This window comes from Danio aesculapii, chromosome 3 (genome assembly GCF_903798145.1).
Source record: "Danio aesculapii chromosome 3, fDanAes4.1, whole genome shotgun sequence".
NCBI classification, from domain to species: domain Eukaryota; kingdom Metazoa; phylum Chordata; class Actinopteri; order Cypriniformes; family Danionidae; genus Danio; species Danio aesculapii.
Genome location: NC_079437.1, coordinates 18,899,751 through 18,924,075, shown reverse-complemented (window position 1 = coordinate 18,924,075; position 24,325 = coordinate 18,899,751). Strand labels below are relative to the sequence as shown.

General features: G+C 36.2%; 1 protein-coding gene across 1 annotated transcript in view; it reads right to left on the bottom strand.

The window, feature by feature from the left end:
* Positions 1 to 22,158, bottom strand: part of ngfra (nerve growth factor receptor a (TNFR superfamily, member 16)) — a 78,522-nt gene extending 56,364 nt beyond the window's left edge. Inside the window, exons 1-2 of the mRNA XM_056453325.1 lie at positions 21,899 to 22,158; positions 9,403 to 9,565 (exon numbers count right to left, since the gene is read on the bottom strand). Coding sequence (XP_056309300.1) covers positions 9,403 to 9,565; positions 21,899 to 21,934 — 199 coding nt within the window. The 5' untranslated portion in view covers positions 21,935 to 22,158. The remainder of the gene's footprint in view (positions 1 to 9,402; positions 9,566 to 21,898) is intronic.
* Between the last annotated feature and the right edge of the window lie 2,167 nt (positions 22,159 to 24,325).

Below are 24,325 nucleotides of genomic sequence, written 5' to 3'. Positions count from 1 at the left end.
AGTGAAATCAGTTAATATGAGTAAAGAAATGAAAGAAATTGGCCTGATGAATGATGAAATGGCAGCTGATACAGTAACTGTGATGTGAAGTGCTTAGTATCTATCAGTTTTTGATCACACACACACACTGTCATGAGTGTGTGCGTTCATGTGTGGAGGAGGAAGACAGAAAAATGGCCAGCTAAATATTTCAGTAGTTGCTGATGTATGCTTGTGTCTAGACTGGGAAGGGTTGAGGGGTGAAGATGCATGAAAGAGGTGTGTGTGTGTGTGTGTGTGTGTGTGTGTGTGTGTGTATATTGTATTCCTTACATTGCGGGGACCAAATGTATGGCAATACCAGTTTGTTTTGACACTGCATTACTAAAAGAGACAAAAATACAATTTTTTTGGACTAAATGTAGCCTAATGTCATCAGTTTTTGTCAACAAAAACTAGACGAGAATATTCGTGGATGATTCAGACTAAAATAAGGCTAAAATGCTCAGACTTTTAGTTAACTAAAACCTGACGAGACTAAAAAGAGTATGAACTTGACTAAAACTAATAAAAACTAAATTGCCAACTTCACACAAAGACTAAAGAAAAACTAAAATTAAAACATGGTACCAAGAACAAAACTAGTATTACAATGTTGAGGTGGTTTATGAGGACATCCCCCGTGTCCTCATAATTCAAACCGTTAAAAATTATAATTAAAGGAGTCTTTTCACGTTCAGAAACTGTCACAGGTTTCCTGAGAAAATAATATGTATTATATTGTGATTATTCACTCATTTTCTTTCATTTCTTTTTCGGCTCAGTCCCTTTATTAATCAGGGGTTGCCACAGCGGAATGAACCGCCAACTTATCCAGCATATGTTTCACACAGTGGATGCCCTTCCAGCTGCAACCCATCACTGGGAAATACCCATACACTATCATTCACACACATACACTACTCTTTGGACTTGGGGAAACCGGAGCACCCGGAGGAAACCTACGCAAACACGGGGAGAACATGCAAACTCCATACAGAAATGCCAACTGACCCAGCCAAGGCTCGAACCAGCGACCTTCTTGCTGTGAGGCGACAGCCCATCCACCGCGCCGCCCTATTGTGATCATTATAAGCAGTTTTTACAGTATAAAATATATTACACCTACAGATATGTCCTCTTAAACCACCAAAACCTGCATTTGTGTGTGTACTGTAGGTGTGCGTGTGTGTGTGTGTGTGTGTGTGTGTGTTTTTGTCAGTCCTTGACCAAACAGGGGACGAGAGACAAGCACAAGGAACACAAAATATCAGTAAACAGAAAGCTTGTATTCTTACACTAAAAATGCATGCAGGTGCTTTTCTAATATAACATTCGCCGTCTTTATTTATATCCCATGCACGATGAAAAAAACAAAAAAGCAGCCAGTTGGGTTATTGATGTAAAGTGTCCTATCCTGAAACATAAGCCCTCCTCTATTTCAGGCCTGTCGTCCTCTAAGTGCTTCTCTGCGCTCGCCGTGAGCCGCTGGTTTCTCTGACTGAGAGCGAAAAGTAGGATAGAGACACTTTAGGAAACACACGCAACAAAAGGAGGAAAAAAGTGTCTTGTCATTTCCAAATGTGCCAATGCAGTTTCTAAATATCAGTGGACATATGTACAGTTGAAGTCTGAATTATTAGCTCTCCTGAATTAACTCAAACCTGTATATGTTTTACTCCAACTTCTGTTTAACGGAATAAATATATCAAAACACATTGCTAAACATAATAGTTTTAATAGCTAACGTCTAAAAACTCCTTTCTTTTATCTTTGCCATGACAACAGTACATCATGTTTTACTAGATATTATTCAAGATACTAGTATTCAGCTTAAAGTGACATTTAAACTTCAACTGCTACAAAGAAAATGTTGGTGGAAACCCCCTCGTGATCTTTCTGTTAAGCACTGGTTGCATTCACTTTTGGAAATACTGTACCTAGAACTGTCATCATTATGGATCAACCATGCTAAATTGGACATTTTGACTGTCTGAAAAAGTCAAATTTAATGTAATTTATTTACTTGCTTGCTCTAAACTACAGTTATCCTGTGTTTCCTGATGTGCATATAATGGGGTGGGGGGATGGGGGATATATATACAGGGTAATAGCTGTTAAAAGTATTTTCCTGTCTGATTGCAAAAAATTTATATTTTCATTTGTGTAAATAAAAACTGAATTTAAAAAGGTGCAATTTAAAGGCTTAACTAGATTAATAAGGTAAGTTAGGGTAATTAGACAAGTCATTATATAATGATAGTTTATTCGGTCTACAATCAAAACAGATATTGCTTAAGGGGGCTAATAATATTGACTTTAAATGTTTTAAATGTTTTAAAAACTTAAAACTGCTTTTATTCTAGCCAAAATAAAACAAATAAGTCTTTCTCCAGAAGAAAAAATCTTCTTTTAGATTAAAATGAATAAAACCCAATTTCTCAATTTTGAAGATTTAAAAAAAAACAATTTGAAAGAAATTCAAATAAATGCTTTATGCTTGTTACTGGTGGTCTAAAAATGATTACTTATCCTGTGCAAAGACTCAGTAAATTGATCAGAAGCATTGGCAGAAAGAGTAATGAAAAATCATCCTCGTGTAAAAGTGCCATTACTTACTCTGTTGAAAACATTACTCAAAGTTTGAGTAAAAAGTAGACCTTTAAAAAGTACTCAAGAGTAGTGAGTATTATTCTGTGAAAAGATTATGCATTTACATGCAATTTGCGGACGCGTGTGTGTAAACGTAACATCTCATCAGTGACATGCAGTCTAAATCTTCTTGCACACTTTTCAAACATGTCTTAAAATTGTTCATAATGCTGCAAAGTTATTATTATTTGATTGGACTAGAATCTCAGGCCTGGGTTTTCTACTTTAACCAATGCCCATAGACAACAAAAAATAAAAATAAAGTAGTTACTATAGGTTGAAGGAAAATAGTGAAAAGCACTAAAAGTACTGAAACAGCACTTCGTAAATTAAGAGTTTAAGTAATTAAGTAAAGTAAGTTACAATTCCTGCAAAAAATATATACTCAATTACAGTAATTTGAGTATTTGTAATTTATTACTTTACACCACTGATCAGAAGTTACAATAAAGATTCTTGTAGTGTTTAGAAAAACACACTATTGTACTTTATTTTAAATTTTATTATTAAATAAACCATCAAATCAGCATATTAGAATGATTTCGGAAGGATAATGAAACATTGAAAACTGGAGTTATGTTATTAGAAAAAGAAAATGATGAAAACTAAAGAGTATTCTTCAATATTACTTTTTTACTGTATTTTTGGATCACATAAATACAGCACTTGTGAGACTCAGGGTGCTTTCACGCCTAGACTTTTGTTTTGGAACCTGGTGCATTTTCCCAGTTAGAGCAATTCGTTTGGCATATGTGGATCTAGCAATCACGCTCGGATATGCGCCAAAACAATCAGTCCGAGATCGCCTGAATGAGATGTTCTCGGTTCAATTGAAACAAACTCTAGAGCAGATCGATTGTAGTGAGAAAGCAATATGATCCAATGAACTAACGAACCATATCACATTGTATTATGGTTATGTATATATGGCTACATGAATTAGAATTATGAGTAGGGTGGGATGTCATTCCTAACGGTTATTGTCAAATACGAAAGTGAAAGCATGCTGAACTATTAACGAGAGCTGTTTAACTGCACCAAGAGCAAAGTGCACCATTGTAACCATTTTAATCCCTGTTTTGGATCAAAACAATTGACATACAGGTGTGAAAGCACCATCAAAAACAAATAAAAATGAAACTTTTAAACAATATACAGTTTTTTTTAAAAAGCTAAATTATTAGCCCGCCTGTATAATTGCAATTGTTTTCAAATATTTCCCAAGTGATGAATCTTTTTTCTGCATATTTTAAAATCAGTGTTGGGCAGTAGCGTCGCTACAAGCAGTGACGCTTCTAGCTTAACTACATTCCTCAGTAGCGTGGCGGTAGTGTCACTACTTTATAGATCAAATAGCATTTCTGAAGCGAAACTATTTTTTTAGTCAAGTAGCGCAGTAGCGTCCACACAAGCTACATTTACCAACTGCGGATCAATAAGTGACGCCACCGCCATTCACAGAGCTGTGAGGCCGGTGTCTAGCTGATGAAAGTAAATCCATAAGATGGCGAGAATGACGATTTCTTCTTCTTTCTGTTTTTCGGTGGTCGAAAACAAACTTTTTGGTGCATTACTGCCATCTCTTTCTCTCTGGTCGGTGACATTGCCAACCAATTAAGCTGAGATGAGGAATTTTCTTGATGGAAAGATGACTGAGGGAGAGGAGGTCTATATATAGTTTAATGTAGTAAAAGCTAAAGTATACTATGGTAGGTAATGATAGTTACTAATGATACTACATTATGCAGTGTAATTCATTAATGAAGAGTACAATATAATGCTTACTCCTAAATATTTCCCTTTACTATACATTACTATAGTATTTTAAATGTGTAACATTTAGTTTTATTGGATTTGTTTCTGTTTGGTACAGCATATTATTTGCAGTAAATAATTGAACTGAAAAATTGTGCCTCATATGATTCATTGACCGTTTTATTGATCACTAAGATATGATTTTGACTTGGATTTAAGTTGCTTTAGATTATTGCAAAAATATCTAAGATGTATTTTTTATTATTGCAATATTTTTTATTATAATAAAAAAATAGCTTAGATGTGGCTAAGTTACTTTTGCCAAGTAGCTTTTAGCTTAGCTTGCTACATTTCCCAGAGGGTAGATTTTAGTTCAGTTAAGCTACATTTTAAGTAATTATTTAGTAATATTATATAAAAATATAGTAATATTTAGCTAATAGCTTAGCTCACTACATTTTTAGCTTTCCCAACACTGTTTAAAATATAAAAGTTTTTTTTAAATAATATCTTTGTCTTTGCCATGACAGTATATATTATTTTATTAGTTATTTTTCAAGAGACTAGTATTAAAGTGCAGTTAAATGCCTAAACTATGTTAGTTAGGTTAATTCATTGTTATTTAGCCAAAAACTAACCATTTCTTATATTCCTAATAAAACTGACCTTGGAGTTTATGTTTGAACTGCTAAATAAGAAGAAAATAAATAAATAGGAAAATACTGTGAAATAAAAGTTGCTTTGAACTGTATAACCAATATATTCTGTGAAACTCACGTAACCTTCATCTTAGAAAATATTGAGGCAACCGACCGCCCAGATTTCCAGTTTAAAGGATTAGGACGACTCCAACATATTATGTGTCTTTTTAAATGCGTGTCCATCTCTCACGTCTTGTTTTCCTCAGTTACTCTCAGTCTGGTTTTCCTCACAGACTGCGAAGCTGAACATTTGGCCTAAATTAAAGCATTAAACACACACACACACACACACACACACACAGCAGCAGCAGCTCATATAGCATATCCAGCTAATTGCATAATTACTTTCAGCTTTCTGTCTGTTCTTTGAGTGTATATGTGCATGTGTTTGTGTGTCAGAGAGAACATAATTATGTGTTAATAAGCATACGTGTGCACGTCTGAGAGAGACTAATTACCTTAATAAATTTATGTGAGTAAAAGGAAGCATTGTGGATGTTTGTTCATGCATGTGTACAGATGATCAAGAATATATGACATTTATCATATATAAAATCATACATGAATATACCTTTAGCCCTCAATGTGAAACATGTATTCTTTTACAAACATTAAAGTGATTTCTGTGAACAGGCCACATTTTGGCTCAGTGGTTAGCACTGTCACCTCACAGCAAGAAGGTCGCTGGTTTCAGTCCTGGCTGGGTCAGTTGGCATTTCTGTGTGGAGTTTGCATGTTCTCCCCATGTTGGCTAGGTTTTCCTCCGGGTGCTCCGGTTTCCCCCACAGTCCAAAGACATGTGCTATAGGTGAATTGAATAAACTAAATTGTCCGTAGTGTATGTGTGTGAATGAGTGTATATGGATGTTTCCCAGTATTGGGTTGCAGCTGGAAGGGCATCTGCAGCATAAAAGATATGTTGGATAAAATGGCGGTACATTTTACTGTGGTGACCCCTGATGAATAAAGAGACTAAGCTGAAGGAAAATGAATGAATGAATTGTATTTTAACAGAAAACAAGATGAAAGGGTACAGGAATATACTGTTGAATTCAGAATTATTAGCCCCCCTTTTAATTTATTTCTCTTTTTTAAATATTTCCCTTTTCTAAGTCGTTCAGCTCAATCTCTCAACATGTATGAAGGACGTAAAAACCTGCCGTGTGAAAAATCTATAGTAAAATATTCAGTTTTCTGCTACATGGTTACATTAATCGAGTTTGTAATATATTCAGTTGAAGTCAGAATTATTAGCCCCCTTTGAATTTATTTTCTTTTTTAAATATTTCCCAAATTATGTTTAACAGCAAGGAAATTTTCACAGTATGTCTGAAAAAAATTTTTCTTCTGGAGAAAAGTCTTATTTGACTTATTTCGACAGGAATAAAAGCAGTTTTTAATTATTTAAAAGCCATTTTAAGGCTTATACTCTACAGAACAAACCATCGTTATACAATAACTTTCCTAATTACCCTAACCTTCTTATTTAACCTAATTAACCTAGTTAAGCCTTTAAAAATATCTAGTAAAAATTATTTACTGTCATCATTGCAAAGATAAAAGAAATCAGTTATTAGAAATGACTTGTTAAAAATATTATGTTTAGAAATGTGTTGAAAAAATCTCTTAATTAACAGGGGGGCTAATAATTCTGACTTCAACTATAAGTACCTTGACACAATCTTTGATACCACATTAAAGTTCCAACAGAACTCTAAACTGCGACTGAACTCTTTCTGTGGAGAAAAAAATATACTGAAAACTTTTTATGCTACCTATATTGAGAGTATATTAAGCTTTTCCTTTTTATGCTGGTTCTCCTCACTTTCCATTAGAGACAAAAATCGCCTTCAAAACTTAGTCAAGACTTGATCCAAGATTATTGGTTTGCCTCTGTGGAGTCTAGCAGAGTTACATGAACAGCAAATGCTAAGGAAAGCTCAAAGTGCGATAGGAGATGATTCCCATCCTCTGAAGCCTTTTTTTGTTCTGTTGCCCTGTGGAAGAAGGTTTGGAAGTATCAATTGCTCTTCTAACAGATATAAATTTTGTTCCTGAGACAATAAGGCTTTACAACCTTACATTTTAGCAAGTTTGAAATTTTTAATATATGGGTCCTTTCTAAGTTTTTAGTAATATTTATGAAGTTATTATGAAGCATGCTGGGTTGTGTTTTTTAATATTGTTTGTAAGTGATTTGTCTCTTTATGTGTTTGTTGTATCATGAAATGCTACTGCCCTAATTTAATTGCCCCTGGTGGGATTAATAAAGTTATTAAACTTAAACTTTTTGTAAAGAAATGTTTACAGTATTTGCTATTGTGTTTTTATAAGACATTTTCCACAAATCTAAGGTGAAAAGTCATTAAAAATAGTGGATTACTCAGTAAATGTCCTGTACATCCATGTCATTTAATATTTTGGCTTCATTACTATACACGTTTGTCTTTCTTTACAATTCTTTTTTTTTTTTTTTTTTTTGCAAAATCAAAAACATTTAAAAAGAAAACTTCAGTTATGGTGGCACAGAATGACGCTAATATAGTATATCAAGGTTAAACACTAATAATACTAATTCTACTAATATACTCATACTAATACATAAGTAAATCAAACCATTCATTCATTTTCTTTTCGGCTTAGTCCCTTTATTCATCATTATCCAGCATGTGTTTTATGCAGCGGATGCCCCTTCAGACGCAACCCAATACTGGGAAACACCCATTAGCTTATTCCATTCACCTAAATAACATGTCTTTGGATTGTGGGGGACTGGAGCACCTGGAGAAAACCCACGCCAACACAGGGAGAACATGCAGACTCCACACAGAAATGCCAACTGACTCAACCGGGGCTCAAACCAGCAACCTCCTTGCTGTGAGGCGATAGTGCTATCCACTGCGCCACCCCAAATGCATAATTGCAAAAATCAAATGCATAAAAAAATACAAATATGATTATACAGTTGAAGACAAAATAATTAGCCCTTGTGTTAAACTTGTATTCGTTGTCAGATATTTCACAAGTGATGTTTAACAGAACAAGGGTATTTTACAGTTTTTCTTGTATTATTATTTTTTTAATAAGAGCTTTCTTCCAACAACTTTTAACCTCAAAAAGTTTGACAAAGTGACTTTTATGAACATTTGTAACAGTTTGAAGTGATATATTAACTTATTTCTCTATATATTAGGGCTGTACAATATATCGTTTCAACATCGATATCGCAAAGTGCAAAGCCTTAATAGTGACTTGGCAATGTCAGTTTAAGTTCAGTTATAGCTTATTCATCCATTAGGAAATTTGAGTGGGATTATAGTTGACCAGGAACCACATTGTGAAGCTTCACCTCAAAAGAGAGAAAGCTTTTCGTTAGCTTGTTTGATTTGTTTTTAAGGCCTATGACTTTTAAGGCCTGTAACCTGAGATTTAAACTGTATTTAAACTATTGTAACAAAGATTCATTGTTTATATATATATATATATATATATATATATATATATATATATATATATATATATATATATATATATATATATATATATATATATATATACACACACATACATACAACAAAGACTATGAAGGATTTTTTTTTTACATTTGATTATTTAATCTTTGTACCTAAATACAGTTCCAGAAAACCGTAAAATGCTATATGTTTAATTGATGCAAATTATTTATCCAACATAATCATTCCAATAAATATAAAATTCTAAATTCTTTCCAAATTGAGCTATAAAAATCGTCTAGTGAAATTATATTCATATCGCAGTATTTATTGCAGAAAAACAAAACATTGCAATGTCCGTTTTTTCCAATATGCAGCCCTACTATGTATTATTTCTTTTACATTATATTATTTAAAACTACTAAAATGTCAATAAAGTCACTTTGTTAAACTGTAGAGTTGAATTTTCAACATAAAAAGTCTACCGAGCAGAAATCAACATCCCATAATGCAATTCACAGCCGTAAATAAATGTAAAACACAAAATACGGAAACTGTTAATTGACATATTTTACACTGTAGTTAAGCCTTTAAATTGCTAGTATCTCGCAAAATAACTTGTAAAACATTATGCAGTGCCATCACAGCAAGCACAAAATAAATGAGTTATTAGTATATTATTTAGTATAGTATATTAGTTATTAAAACTGTTATGTTTTAAAAATATATTTGAAAAATAATGCAAATTACACAGGAGGGCTAATAATTTTGACTTCAGCTATAAGTGTGTGAGTACTTGTGTAAATGAGAGAAGTGGTACTCACTGTCTAAACACTGAGTGCACTCAGTCTGGGTGGCTCCACACTCCTTGATCACTCCCTCTCCTGGAGGACACTGCATACAGCACTCGCCGCTGTGGGTGAAGCTGCCCGATTCACACTCCTCTTCCACAGCTAGCTCCAGCTTCGAGCCCGACACCAGCCCCAGCTGCACACAGAAACAAGTCACATTACTCTTCCATCTCTCTAGAGGTCCGCACATGCCTGGTGTCCAATCACGCATACCCCCCCCCCCTCTCCCCAGATATTCGGATGGTAATGCTTTAATTAAAGTGTTTGCGAGGCAATATAGTCATATTGATATTCTTCAAATGCTGCTGCATTCTCCATTAATTGCCGCAATTAATTCAGCCCGGAGCACCTCAAGTACAAAGTCTGTTCAAAGATTTTGTGGATCATTTCGCACTCAATTGTTTCACCAATACATTTGTTTTGTTGCTATTGTGAACTTTTTATGGTCGTTTTCCCAGTAAAGATGATAAACGTTTCATTCGTTTAGCCTGAAAATGCTAGCTGTTTTTGCTAACTGAAAATGCAATCTGGGTTTCCATCACAGTGTTAATGTGCATTTTAAAGTATCGTATAAAAAAATGAGTGATTAAAATTTTGAATAAAAATAATAATATATTTATGCTTGCTTGAGGTGGTTTGGGACTTGTGTAAAAACAGGTTTATTACAGGAGATGGAAACGCATTTGCTGAAAAAACTCTGACTTAGCGAACATTACACCCATGTGACCAGCATGTGATCAGCTGTCTCTATTATGTTTGCCTTGTTGCTGTTGGTTGCTAGGTTACCAATACTACAATCAGCCGCTCTAATAACAGTTGTGTCTCATTTCAGAGGCTGCATCCTCTGAAGGATGCAGACTTCAAAGGTGAATCCCTCCAAGTCCACACAAGCCGAACCGAGCATTTTGAAATGAGACGATCTAGCCTACAGAGGACAGATTTTGTTTACAGTCAACCGTAACAGCTGCCTTTAATAAGCAGTAATATAATTTGTAATGACTTTTTTTTCCCAAAGTGATTTTAAAACTTTAAGCGATCTAAAGGCAAAGCAAGGTTTACAGAAGCTGGAAATATATTTCCTTTGATCCATACATGTACACAAAAATGTAAACGATCTATAAATCACTCTTTAGTAAGACATGTCTGTTAGGGAAGCAGACGGACAAACAGGGTGAGTTAATGGGTATGAATGTTTATTAAAACAGCAGAGCAACAGAAGGATAACAAGGGGAACGTGAATGGAGTCCGGGTTGATATTACTGTCCTTCTCCTTAGCAGGATGGATAATAGGCGAAGAGGAAGACCGAATGCACACACCAGGTGACTTGCGGGGGAGACAAACAGACGACACACACACCGTTGACAGGACGCTGGGAACATGGGACCGATTGGAAACAAACAGAGTTCAGGTAAGTTTCAAATGGCAAGATTATGATAGTGAATACTTTGGAGAGTATCCACTATGGGTCCGCTTCGTATTAACGAGCCCGGACAAGGAGTGATGTGAGGTGTGTGCTTATATAGTGCTAAGGTGATAGGGTGCAGCTGTGCGTGACTAATACTCAGGTGATGATGGGAGCTGTGTGGAATTGGTGGAAGAGCCTGGCCAATCCGTGACAATGTCATACTGTTTTTGTCTTTTTAACATGTATTTAAATATCCAAGTAAAATAAACCTAATTTAATCTGGAGTTTTCTTATTAAAACATCCTGCCGTTATCAGCGCGCAATGAATCTTGGGATGTTCGAGCCATGAAGGATCCACCGGTTGTGCCCTTCATTACCTGGAAAACGAAGGATGCGTTTTGAGGCTGCATTTTAAGGAGCCTTCGAATTGTTTTAAAATGAGACAGCCTTCGTTGCGCCGCAATGACGCAGTGCACTTCAAATGCATCCTTCGGAGGATGCAGCCTCTAAAATAAGACACAGCTAACAGGATGGAAATTCTTCTAAGTTGCATCTGTGATTTTACTTTGTTTTTGAAATTTTTTAAACGATTTGCTCATGCTATTTAGAGTCCAGTACTATTCTTACAGTCCCATTTGTAGAAATAGGAAAAAAATCAATCTACAATAATGTTTCTATGACTTTATGAGAAGAAAACGAAATTGACAGTTTAGTCACTCCGTTAGTCACTGTTTTATATATAAAAAAAAGTAGAGAGCAACAGTGAAAACTGCAATTATGTCATGTGTCCAATTTTCATGTATTAATCACTTTATTTATTTCCAATGTGAGAACAACTTGTAATAAAAAAAAATATATAGCCAGATATATACAGCCAAACACTGCATAATCAGTATTAACTCTGTCAGTTTTTACAAGTGAGATAAACCATATTAAATCAGCTACATCAAACATACAGATGTGACCTTTAGAAATGCGCGTCTCAGGGAACAGAATGCCATGACTGACTGCGATTAGCCGCGGCACATTTAGGGAAACTCTCTGACTCAGGAAATACATTACAAGTAGGGGGCAGCCGTGCTTCATTCTAAGTATAGTGGCCAGCTTTGAAGGCGAAGGACTCGACACCCACGGGTGGCTATTTCTCCGTGGAAGGTGGAGGTGTTTGCTCCATGTTTTGTTCATATTTGCTAAAATCAAATATAATTCTGCGCCTGGAATAATTGTGTTTATTGTTTTCTGATAAGAGAAATTGTTTCAATTTAGATACAGTATTGTCGCCACAGCCATAGCTCTAATATTACATTTTTGACTGTAGGCCTACATACAAAACTTTTCACAGAGCTCAGTTAAATGTTCTTTGATTAGCTATCAATAAACTTAAAGCCAAAATGAATGGTAAAATACATATTGTAATTTAATTTAATATATAGTTTAAATAAATAAATAAAATATAATTTAATATCCTAAATAGGCTAAATAAATATAACATATTTTTAAATTAAATAAATAGACTATTTTATGAAAATTGGCCATGTCCATGTTTAATCCATCGAATTAAACACAAATAAGACAAATAAGTATATTATGTGTATTTGAACAAGCAGTTAATGCATGCACTGAAAATATAGGCTATAGCCTACCTTAAAATTTAAATAGGCTACATGAAGTTATTGGCTTTCATAGGCCAGCACTCCTGAGATTTTGGATTAGGATTGAGCTTCCTCAATATCACTATCAACATCGGCACGTGCCTTCACTTTAAAGTATTTTCCTTAATCACCGCTATTGTGCATGTTAAGTGAGTTTCCAGTAAGCACAATGGTCCCTGCTATCATTATTCTTTTAACATCTCTACCGATTTGTATAGTCACATATTTCACTTTTTCAAAAGTTTCACTGTGAATCGTCACATTGACAGTTGAAATGCTATTATTGTGAATCTCTTACGCTCTTACGTGAATAATTTATATAGAAATTAAATGTAAATGCACACGTAGAGGCATTTGCAAACATGCAGAATTCTTCTGAATTATACAGTGCAAGTTCAAATAATTGAACTCAAGCAAAAAATTTAAGCGAGGGAAAAACCATCCTGTGATGCAGTGTTCAGTGAGTGATCCAGTGTTCTCCGTGTAGTGTGAACCCAGCATTAAACATTATGTGTGTGGCAGTATGACGACAAGCAATATTTGCAGGCTGCAGTTCACTTAACGGCCACCGATGTCACAAATAAAAATTATTTTTAATAAAAAAACTTTATTAATTGTGCATGAAGCCCCTTTAATGCCAAACTAATAAAACACAAAGTATAATGTCATTGTAATGAGATTTAAAGGCTCCCTGGCAATCAGAAAGGAGGCGGAGAACTAATTAGAAGTAATTTTAATAAATAACTAAATATAAAACAAACGAGCAGCAACAATCCCTCGCGGCGATTACAGCCAAACTGAAAGCAAAACAAACATATAGTGTCCAGGCCTAGTCCTTTATCGTTATCCAATGCTGTCTCTCCTTTAAATTTCCAGAGCTCCTCCGTGAGACTCGAGACTGGTGGTCCACACAGGTGACATTCGTTAGCACTAACACCACCAGCCTCGTTCCGTATTGTGTCATTACAACAGTTTTATTCATTCATTCGTTTTCCTTCGGTTTAGTCCCTTATTTATCAGGGGTCACCACAGTGGAATGAACCACCAACTATTCCGGCATATGTTTTGTGCATTGGATGCCCTTCCAGTCGCAACCCAATACTGGGAAACAACCATACACTCTAATTCACACACACTATGGCCAATTTTGATTACCCAATTCCCCAATAGCACATGTCTTTGGACTATGGGGGAAACAGTAGCACAAGGGGGAAACTGGGGAGAACACGAGGAGAACATGCAAACTCCACACAGAAATGCCAACTGGCCCAGCCGGGACTCAAACCAGCGATCTTCTTGCTGTGAGGCGACAGTGCTAACCACTGAACAACCGTGTTGCCCACTTGGATTTTACCTGCAACTCATTTATTTATTTTACTTATAAACTCCTTAATATGGGGACTTGATTTTGGTAACAGCTGCATGACAGCATACTGACTGCGTTTGCTTTTGTGTGTCCAAAAGCTGGGGTGGGGTTGAGCAAGATGAGACGAGAACTCGGAGTCGTACATATGTCTGCTGCATGTCCAGCTGTTTCTCTCGTATCGTCACGGGTCCGATTACACATAACTTTACACATGGAGGTCTCGCAGATCACAGTCTACAGATTCTTTCTACCCAAGACACTTATTCGCCCTACCCTTCCCTTAAGCGCTTCCTCTTTCATGGGTCCTGGTTTGTTTGTTGAGCATTGTCAATAACCCAAGGGGTCATAAACATCTGCACACAGGCACTGCAAGAGGTGTTTATGGGCTTGTTCTGTCTGAGTCGACAGATGTGTGTGTGTGTGGTGTGTTAAAGAGGACTTAGAGGCTCATTAGTGAGTTAATTTACTACTACGCTGCTTCACTCGGCCTCTCTCCATAGGTTCAGTCCGATCATGTATTGTGTTCAGAGCTGATGTGTGGTTTGTTTTATGTGTAAAGAGGGAAATAGTGATTGGCTACATGGGCTTCGGATGCGGAAGCGTATTTCTCATTTATTGTCTCCATAGGAATTCTTACAGTTCTTTAATAAAGTGTTGCCATGAACCGTTCACTCAGAGAGTCTTTTAAAAAAACTTGATCTGATCTAGATATTTTACTGGGTACTGGGTTGTGGCTGAAAGGGCATCAACATATGCTGGAATAGTTAGTGGTTCATTCTACTGTAGCAAAACAGGGACTAAAACGAAGGAAAATGAATGAATGAATGAATGAATGAATGAATGAATGAATGAATGAATGAACTACAGTAGATATGAGCAATATACACACCGTAAACAAAAAAGTTGACTTAACTTAAGATTGTAGTGCAACTGGCTGCACAGCTTTTTTGAGTTTACTCAAGTTATAACCCAAGTACTGCACTTGAATCAATTAAGTTCAATCAATTTTTTAAAAAACACTCTGCAGCAAGTTACCTTAAGCCTCATTCACACTACAAGTGACTCGCAGCGGCAAAGCGACAAGCGACCGTTTTTTATCAGAGAGTGAGCGACTTCCAATAACCTCTGTCTATGCAAGCAACAGTGACCGTTGGCCACCAGGTGGGCATGCTGAGCGATGCGACAAATTTGAGAATCCTTCAACTGCGCCACAGCCAATAGGAGCACATTAGAGCTCATGTGATCCCCGCTTAGCTTCTGCAGAGGCTGGTTGTATTCTCCGGGCTGTAGACCTACACAGACCTGTGTTTGTAGCATCACAATTTTAAGTTGAGTCAATTTTTTTTTTTTTACAGTGCAATATATTGCAGTGATCATGACCTAGAAATAGAAAAAGACAGACATAAAAAATCCTGGACTTTTAAAGTAAAGAGAATATGTAAACAGTGTGACACAAACAGAGGATGAAACACACTCCCTTCTGTTCTGCCCCAAAAACATCACAACTAGAGAAATATCCCCCCCCCCCCCCCCCCCCCCAATTTGAAACATTAATTATTTTTTTCATTTAAGTGACATAAAATGATGAATTGACATCTAAACTTGTTATAAAATATGTATACACCATACACACATTATAAGAAAGGGTTAAATTCATGAATGAAATTCAAAAAATGTAAATTCATGTGTCCTATTTAAATAATGTAGACTTTTTATTATATTATTATTGCAGTTGTTATAATTATCAAACATGAAATCAGTTTTTTGTCATTTATTTCTTATTTATTGTCAATTTTATTAATTTGAGAATGGTAATATATTATATATCTCATACATATTCCAAATAATGTACTTTGTTCTGTCTCTGCATCATTTTTAAGCTTCTTTATCACTTGTAATGTACAACACTGCATGTAACTGGCTACAGAGATATTCATTACTTCTACTAGTGTGTGTGTGTGCGTGCGTGGGTGTGTGAAATCCGGACTGAAATTTATATAATGACAGGGGTGTGACACAGGTATGACAAAGAGAAAGTGACTTATGAGAATGTTACCCATGTCCCCACTTATCGGAGACCTTATAAGTCATGCAGAATTTTTTTTTTTATATGAACAGTTTTGTGGTGATTAGAAAATATAGTTTCTTCAGTATAAGAACAATGGAATGTCCCCACAATTCACAAAAACACAATACTCTATACTGTCACAGAAGGTTTACCAATTATCATGCCATGACCATTTTACACCTATTTTGAACAAAAAAAAGTCATTCGAAAGGGTAAGAAAGTATGACTGAACTCTAAATCAGCATATTAGACACTGTAAAAATAGCCATATCAATTTTTATTTAAAAATCATGACCTATTTAAAAGGCTCCTATTTTCCAACCCAGGCTCATTCTGAAAACGTACCTATATAAACATTGCTGGAGAGTGCCAAATACATCCCAGGAGGTTTTTTTTTTTTTTTTGCAGTCTTTGTTTTCGCGAATCCACCAGAAGTCGTTGTGTACGCTTTTTCACATCTCAGATTTCTCTAGCGAGTGCCATTCATGCCTGCTCTTCTCCCTTAAATCCACCAGATGCCGCTGTTGACTGACTAAATGACTGACTGACCGATTGACTGACCCACCGTCCTCCTTCCCTAAACCCAACCAATAGTATTTTAAAAAGCATTGATGGACCCACCCACCCCCTTGCCTAAACCCAACCGACAAATTTAAAAAGCAATCCAGAAAGAGAAAAGCCATCACCTGATTTTTACCACGTTTTACCACATTCTCACTCTGTTTACACCCTGTTTATTTTATTTTTTGGCTTCTGTTTTTGTCTTACCCACTTTCTGGAACCATTCTTCGCCGGACTCGAACCTCATCATCGTCGTCATCATCACCTCTCTGTGTCTCGAGTCCACCGACGTGCGAGCTAACTGGACAAACTCGTAACAGTGGGAAAGCCATCCATACGGAGGTAAGCGCAAAAAGGTATGGTGTCATACCGCCCCATAGCATTCATTTTAAAAACAAAATGCAGCCATACGTATGTCTGGCTACATAATTCGTGATCTCCAGAAACGTATATAGGGCTACGTTTTCAGAATGAGTCTATTTTGCTATTTTTTTAAGTAGTTAGAGTGAACTTGTCCAGCTATCAAACAACTGAAACTGAATTTACACTTATTTGCAATTGAGCTGTAGCAACATGCTTCGTATTTTGACAACCTCTGAGCTTGTGATAGCTTCGTTTTATTTTGGATTTATGCAATATCTTTCAAATCTATTTCTCTTCGACGTAAATGAATGGCATTTTTACTCCTGGAACCCTACTGTTATTCTCTATTGAGGATTAAGTGGGCCTTGTAAAAGCATTTCTCTCTAATAAAGCTGTGTAAAAAAACAAAGATTCATTCATTAACCTGTGCATTCCAGAGCATTTCAAAAACACACTCACACATAAGCATGAACACACACACACAGTGCAATTAAACTCTCAACATTTTTGTCTTTGCATTCATTAATGAATTAGCATACTCTCTCTCTTTCTCACTCACTCACTCTTTCTTACACACACACAAACATCTTTTAATAGGAACCATAGTGTATTACAAAGCTGTATTAATTACATTCTGTACAATCACAACAGGTTGTCACCATAGACTCCCCACAATCAAATCAAAAAGTGAAAGCCCCTCTAAACCTCTACATATCTTACCGACAACTTCACCTCTCTTTCCTAATCTTGTCTACCTCTCTCTCTCATGCACTCTCTTTGCCCTTTAAGACTCTTCTCTTCCTCCGCATCCTCTCTCTCGTTCATTCATTCAGAAACAGATGCACCAGTACAGCAGCCAACTACCCCCCTCATTTACTCTCTCTCTCTCTTCTCTCTTCGACAAACCCTGGCTGTCTTGCCTTTCTTTTTTCTCTTCAATTTGCATTCGCTTGAGTAAGCGTGCCGATGAGTTAACTTGGCAGGCTTTAATGGACTCCTCGGTATGGAGCAAGCCCAACGCTTAACAACATCTGAGCAAAGGCTATGTGTCTATAAGTGTCTGGGGTTTAGTTTTGGGGGTGGCTAATTAATCTGCTAAATCTGACTAATCTCCAAGCGGTCAAGTCCGGGAATGTCCTCGAAGTGGAAAGCACATATGTAAGTCTTTGGGTTTTGCAGTTATTTAAATATTATAGCCTGGTAAATGCGTTTAGAAAGTGCCTCATTACTGTGCAATTCAGCAATCCGCACCTGCCCATAAAGCACTGCTATGCGCCGGCTCGAAATATTGGTTTAAAGTTCTACATTTATGGCATTCTGCAAAAATTTTAATAAATATTGGTGACATTTATGTTTGGGGACCAATTTTCAGTATCGACGACTTGCTTATTAGCAGGATATTACTAGAATATTGCCTTTCAGATGCCCTATTCCGACCCCACCTTGATTTAAAGGGATAGTTCACCCAAAAATTTATTTAAGCACCCTTTATTTGTTCAAAACTTATTTAAGTTTCTTTATTCTGCAAAATTGTAAATAATATTGGTGACACTTATGTTTGGGGACCAGTTTTCACTATCAACTACTTGCTTATTAGAAGGATATTACTAAAATATTTCACTTCAGATGCCTTAATCCTACTCCATACCTCAACTTAAAGGGATAGTTCACACAAAAGTTAATTTATGCTCACTTCACTTCAAAAACATTGTCAACCTTCAAAAGCCTTCACTTCAAAACCTATGTAAGTTTCTTTATTGTGCAGAAATTGTAATCAATGTTGATGACACATGATTGGGGACCAATTCTAACTATCGACGACTTGTTTATTAGCAGGGTATTACTATATTGGCTTACAGATGTCTTAATCCTACCCCATACCTCAACTTTAAGTGATAGTTCACCCAAAAATGAATTTATGCTCCCTTCAGTTGTTCAAAACCTATGTAAGTTTATTTACTCTGCAGAAATTGTGATAAATATTGATGACACTTATGATTGGGGACCAATTCTCACTATTGACTACTTGCTTATTAGCAGAATATTGGCTTTCAGATGCCCTAATCCGACCCTTATACCTCAACTTAAAGGAATAGTTCACCTAAAAATGAATTTACTTAACCTTAACTTGTTCAAAACCAATGTAAATTTCTTTATTCTGCATAAATTGCAATTCAAGAGTTCCCACTTATGCTTGACGTTAATAGTAGGTTTGGCATGCTGTCCCGGGAGAGAACCCTGAGCTCAGAGATACTTGAGCCCAAGGCTGCCGTCCGATCAATAAGCATATAAGGGGATCCGAAACCAGGTAGGTCTTGAGAGCTCCCCTTAGAAAAGGAAGGAAAACGAGGAGATGGGGTGGAAGGGGGGGGGAGTCTTCCAAAATGAAGATAGAGTAGTAGGGAAAAAACGATCCATTTATTGTAAGCTGGAATCACTCTGATTGGATTTTTACTAATAACAGATGAGCCAGTCGTGCTCAATTATATCACATGCTCCTCTCAAAATTAATTTATGAAACTTTACTAAATATTGATGACACTTATGTTTGGAGACCAATTCTCATTATCATGACAATACAAGAATATTGACTTTCAGATGCCTTAATCCTACCCCATACCTCAACTTAAAGCGATGGTTCACCCAAAAAATGAATTTACACACCCTTCATATGTTCAAAGCCTATGTAAGTTTCTTTATTGTGCAGAAATTGTAATAAATATTGATGAAACTTATGTTTGAGGACCAATTCTCACTATCATGACTTGCTTATTAGTAGGATATTACTACAAATATTGGCTTAAGATGCCTTAATCCTACCCCATACCTCAATTTATAGGGACAATTCACACAAAAATATTTTTTTTTCATCCTTAAGTTGTTCAAAACCTATTTAAGTTGCTTATTTCTGTTCAACACAAATATCATCTTTTGTGTTTAACAGAAAAAAAAGAACTCTTAAGGTTTAAAACGACATGAGTGAGAGTAAATGATGAGGTAATTTTTATTTTTGGATCAACTACCCCTTCAACAGCATCTTAATACCTATTAATAAGCAAAGAAAATGGACACTTAGGCAAAGATAATAGTTAGTCAGTGTGAATTGAGGACAAAACTAAAGTGTGACCTGTATATTGTAAAAGTTTTTAATTCATTAATTAAAATAACCTCCTCTTTCTCTTACCACATTTCTTCTCTGATGAACTATCCCTTTAACAGCACCTTACTAAATATTAATAAGACAAAAGTTGTATAATTAGGCAAAGGTAATAGTTAATAGTGAGTTAGTGTGAATTGGTGCCAAAATTAAAGTGTAAGCTGAATATTATATCAGTTTTTAATTCATGTGATCTTTAATCAAAATAACTTCCTCTCTCTTTTACCACAACATTTCTTCTCTGATGACATGTTTAGTGTCACGGGGGCGGGATCAGCCTGCCAGTCACATGACACTGACCAATAACCAAACCCCAAATCAGTTACCTCTGGACAAATCAAGACCCACCCAGAATATTTTTCCCCATTCAAAAGACTGTTGCAACTTCTGACATTCAAACCATGAAACATCAAGCCTATCCAAACCACTTTTTTCACCACCTATTAAGCCATTTTTGTCTTCATCAGATCTCTTAAATGAGCGCAGTGGCTTCACACGGCTGTAAGATCACACTCCAACCGGAGCTCATGTGTCGGAGGAGATCCTTCACTGGCTCTCTGCACCTGGATCAAACTCAATTGCCGGCTCCGTTTGCCATTTTGCAAATCAGATCACTGGAAAGAGGTCACGGTGTAATTGTGTTTAGTCAAGAGCGTGTGCATGTTTAAATTGATCTGGGCCGTGTTACACGAGACTGGAGGTGGTGAGGGTCACGTAGGGCACTCGGTAGGGGACCCCGAGGGTCGCATGCTTGCGCACTTTGAGTTGAGCATTAGGCATATCCCTTTCAAAAAAATGTACTATGGTAAGCTCACACCAAAAATACCAGAGGTGTTTGTAGTATGCATGCACAGTCTCACTTTATTCATTCAGAAATTCAATGATATTCTGAAAATTTAATGATCTGTGATGTTATGATATACAGTAGTAACAGTAATTGCACTGCATAATGGCAATTCGGGTTATTTCTGTTATGTGATGAACTCTGCACGTTGTAGCCTAGCAGGTTTGGTCTATACATGCAAAGGTAGGCTACAATGTGGAGGCTTACTACTAAGTAAATACAGTTCAGCTATTTTTCCCATGTTTAAGTAACCACAAAAGTTGAATAACAAGTTAATGAGGTCACATACTTTCTGTTGTTGCTTGCAAACACAAATTCTCACATATTTTAGATGCACTTCAGCAAATCAGTCCAGTGAAGTCAGCTGCAGGGATACCTTTAGAAATGCTCATCCCTATTCAGATCTTTACAATAAACTGGACTCTTAAAATCCAAGGTTCTTTACAGCATTGATGCTTCCATGAAGAACTTTTAACAATGATTTAATCTTTCCTGTCCTCAAAAATGTTATTTTCCGTGGAAAATGTATATTATCAAAAGAACTGTTCACTGAAAGGTTCTATGGGAACCAAAAGCAGTTCTTTCATGGCATCAGTGCAAAAACTATTTTGGAGAATTTATTTTTAAACCTGTTTAAACACACACACACATGCATGAACTAAAACTCCAAAAGGCTCACATTAGCCTTTTAAAATGAGCTATAATGTGTCAACTGAAATAAATGAAGTCAGTCAAATTAGAGAAACTCAAATTTCATCTAAAGCAACTTGCCATGAAAGTTTGGTTACCGTTGGGCGCACATACAGTAGCCTGTTTTTTCCTAAAATTTCTCAAATGCACTATTGCATGTCCATTCATTTTAAATCTGTACGAGTAGCCGACACCTGTTCTCCAGAAGCCGGCCAACTGAGATTAGTCATCACTAGCACAATCCGAAAACAAGTTCAGTCGAATGCGCATCACGCAGTTCACCTGATGCCAATTAACCTGCATATTGAGAGAAATCCAGCGGCGCGCACTTGCGCTCATCTCAAACTAAAGCGAACACTTACCGCTGCACAAATCACGATCCACAGCGAGCTGTCCATGTCTGACGCGTGCCTTGCCTTCCCTCTCAAACTGTAAATGTGTCAGTGTGGGTCGTGAAGTGAAGCTCAGCCGTCGGACAGTTCATATTAGCTCCATGAGGGTGCTGCTCTCGTGCGCGGCTGCTGTTTGGGACTTTAGGACTGTACGGAAGCGCGTGCCCTCGCTGATGCGCGCTACTGTCCTGTAGCCTACTGTCCTGTTCTCCGCGCTCAGCGCTGTCCAGCAGTGCACTGCGGAGGAGAGAGTCGTGCACGCAGAGATGAGGGGGGCACGAGAGCTTGCCAACTCCCCCCATCAGCACCTCTCTCTCTCTCTCTCTCTCTCTCTCTCTCTCTCTCTCTCTCTCTCTCTCTCTCTAGTAACAAAAACGCGTATGCAGACGACTCACTGAGCTGCTTTTATCTTTTAGCTGATCGCTTTTGGACTTATTATTTAACTTATTAGCTTGATGTCAAATATGCATGCATGCACGTATATGTATGCAAATATTTTCACACTTATTAACACGTCTCCTCATTTCCCTTCGTTTACGCTCGCTGTATTTTAATTAGGAAAAAATGCGTGCTGTTTTTAATCAAATGTCAAACCAAGACCCCTTTAAATACGAAATAAAATAATAATTCGGGTGAATGATAGTAATGGGAGTGACGTCACGCGTCTGGTGTAATCAAACAGACGCCACAGGAGGGCGACTGCAGCCAGTGAGTCACCGATGTCACATATGAGGCGTGATGAGGGCATAGACGGTTAAGTGCCAGGGATGAGAGGTTTTTACGATTTCTTTCCTTTTCACCTGCATTCTTAAGATATTTTTTCCACCTGTTCGGTGTTTATGGCTAGATTCACGTGTTGTAAATATGATTCTAAAATGGCTCCGTGTGTCTGAGGGGGTTTTCATAGGTTTGGCTGTGCACTGCAAAAATCATTGACTTACAGTAGCGTCTTATCTGTTCAAAAATAAGGTTTACTTCAGTTCTTACCATATTGGAAAATACATTTTCAGCATAAATCTAAACATTTTATACTTAAAGGAATAGTTCACAGAAAATATGAACAGTTAACACTGGCAAGTAATAAGTTTGTTTTGCCTGTATGTTTTACTGACTCTCAATGCAAAAAAAAAAAAAAAGCTTTTCTTACTTTGATGTTGTGTCTTGTTCCTAGTCCAAATATCTAAACATTCTTTAATTAAGAACAATTTGGACAAGCAATCATATTGTCTTGTTTTAAGAAATAATCTGCCAAAATGAAGTGAGTTTTTCCTTTAAACAAGTAAAATAATCTGCCAATGGTGTAAGAAAAATAATATGTCAAAAGGAAAAACAAGATTATTTTGCTTACCTCATTGGCATATTATTTTGCTTGTATTAAGGAAAACTTAATATTGGCATATTATTTCTGAAAACAAGACATTGTGTATTGCTTACCTATCGGAAATTCTTCTGAATTTGAGAATGTTTAGATTTTTTTACTAGAAACAAGAGAAAAAACTATGTAAGAAAAGTATTATTGTAGTAGCTGTTGACATTTTATGAATCACCAAGGTCCACAATCTCATCAAAAAAATCTTCTTTATGGTAATTTAAACATCTTGTTGGCCTGAGGATGAGTAAATTAACCAGTTTAATCCCACTGGTCTAATTTGTGACTATTGTTTTTTCATGTTTATTAAATCTTCAAAAGTGCACCGCAAAAAAAGCTTTTCTTACTTAGATGTTGTGTCTTGTTTCTAGTCCAAATATCGAAACATTCTTAAACTAAGAAGAATTTTCCAGACAAGCAAACATATTATCTTGTTTTAAGAAATAATCTGTCAAAATGAAGTGAGTTTTTCCTTAAAACAATCTAAATAAATCTGCCAATGGGGTAAGAAAAATAATATATCAACTAATTCTGAAAACAAGTTGTTTTGTTTTCCTTGCCTATAAATTCTTGATTTAAGAATGTTTAGATATTTGGTATAGAAACAAGACAAAAAATAGTAAGAAAAGTAAAGTGAGAAAAGCATTTTTTGCAGTAGTAGCTGTTGACATTTTCTGAAAAAAAAAAATTCTTCACGGCATTTCTTCTTGTTGGCCTAAATTAACCAGTTTAATCACATTGGTCTAATTCAGCAATGCCCAAACTAGGGCCCGTGAGCCAAAATTGGCCCATGGTAACCTTTTAAATTGGCCCGCCATGCCATCTAAGAAGAGAGGGAGAATCATGGTAATGATTTAGAGATTGTCATTTTAAATCTAAACCTTTTGTCTGTTTGTTTTATTGTTAAAAGCTTACTGAAATTAAATGGTGTAAATGAATCAGATTTAGTTTAAATGTACATACTGTCACCCTAAGGATAGAGGACAAATCAAGGCAAAGGCAGATTCAGCTTGACAATTTAGCTTTGA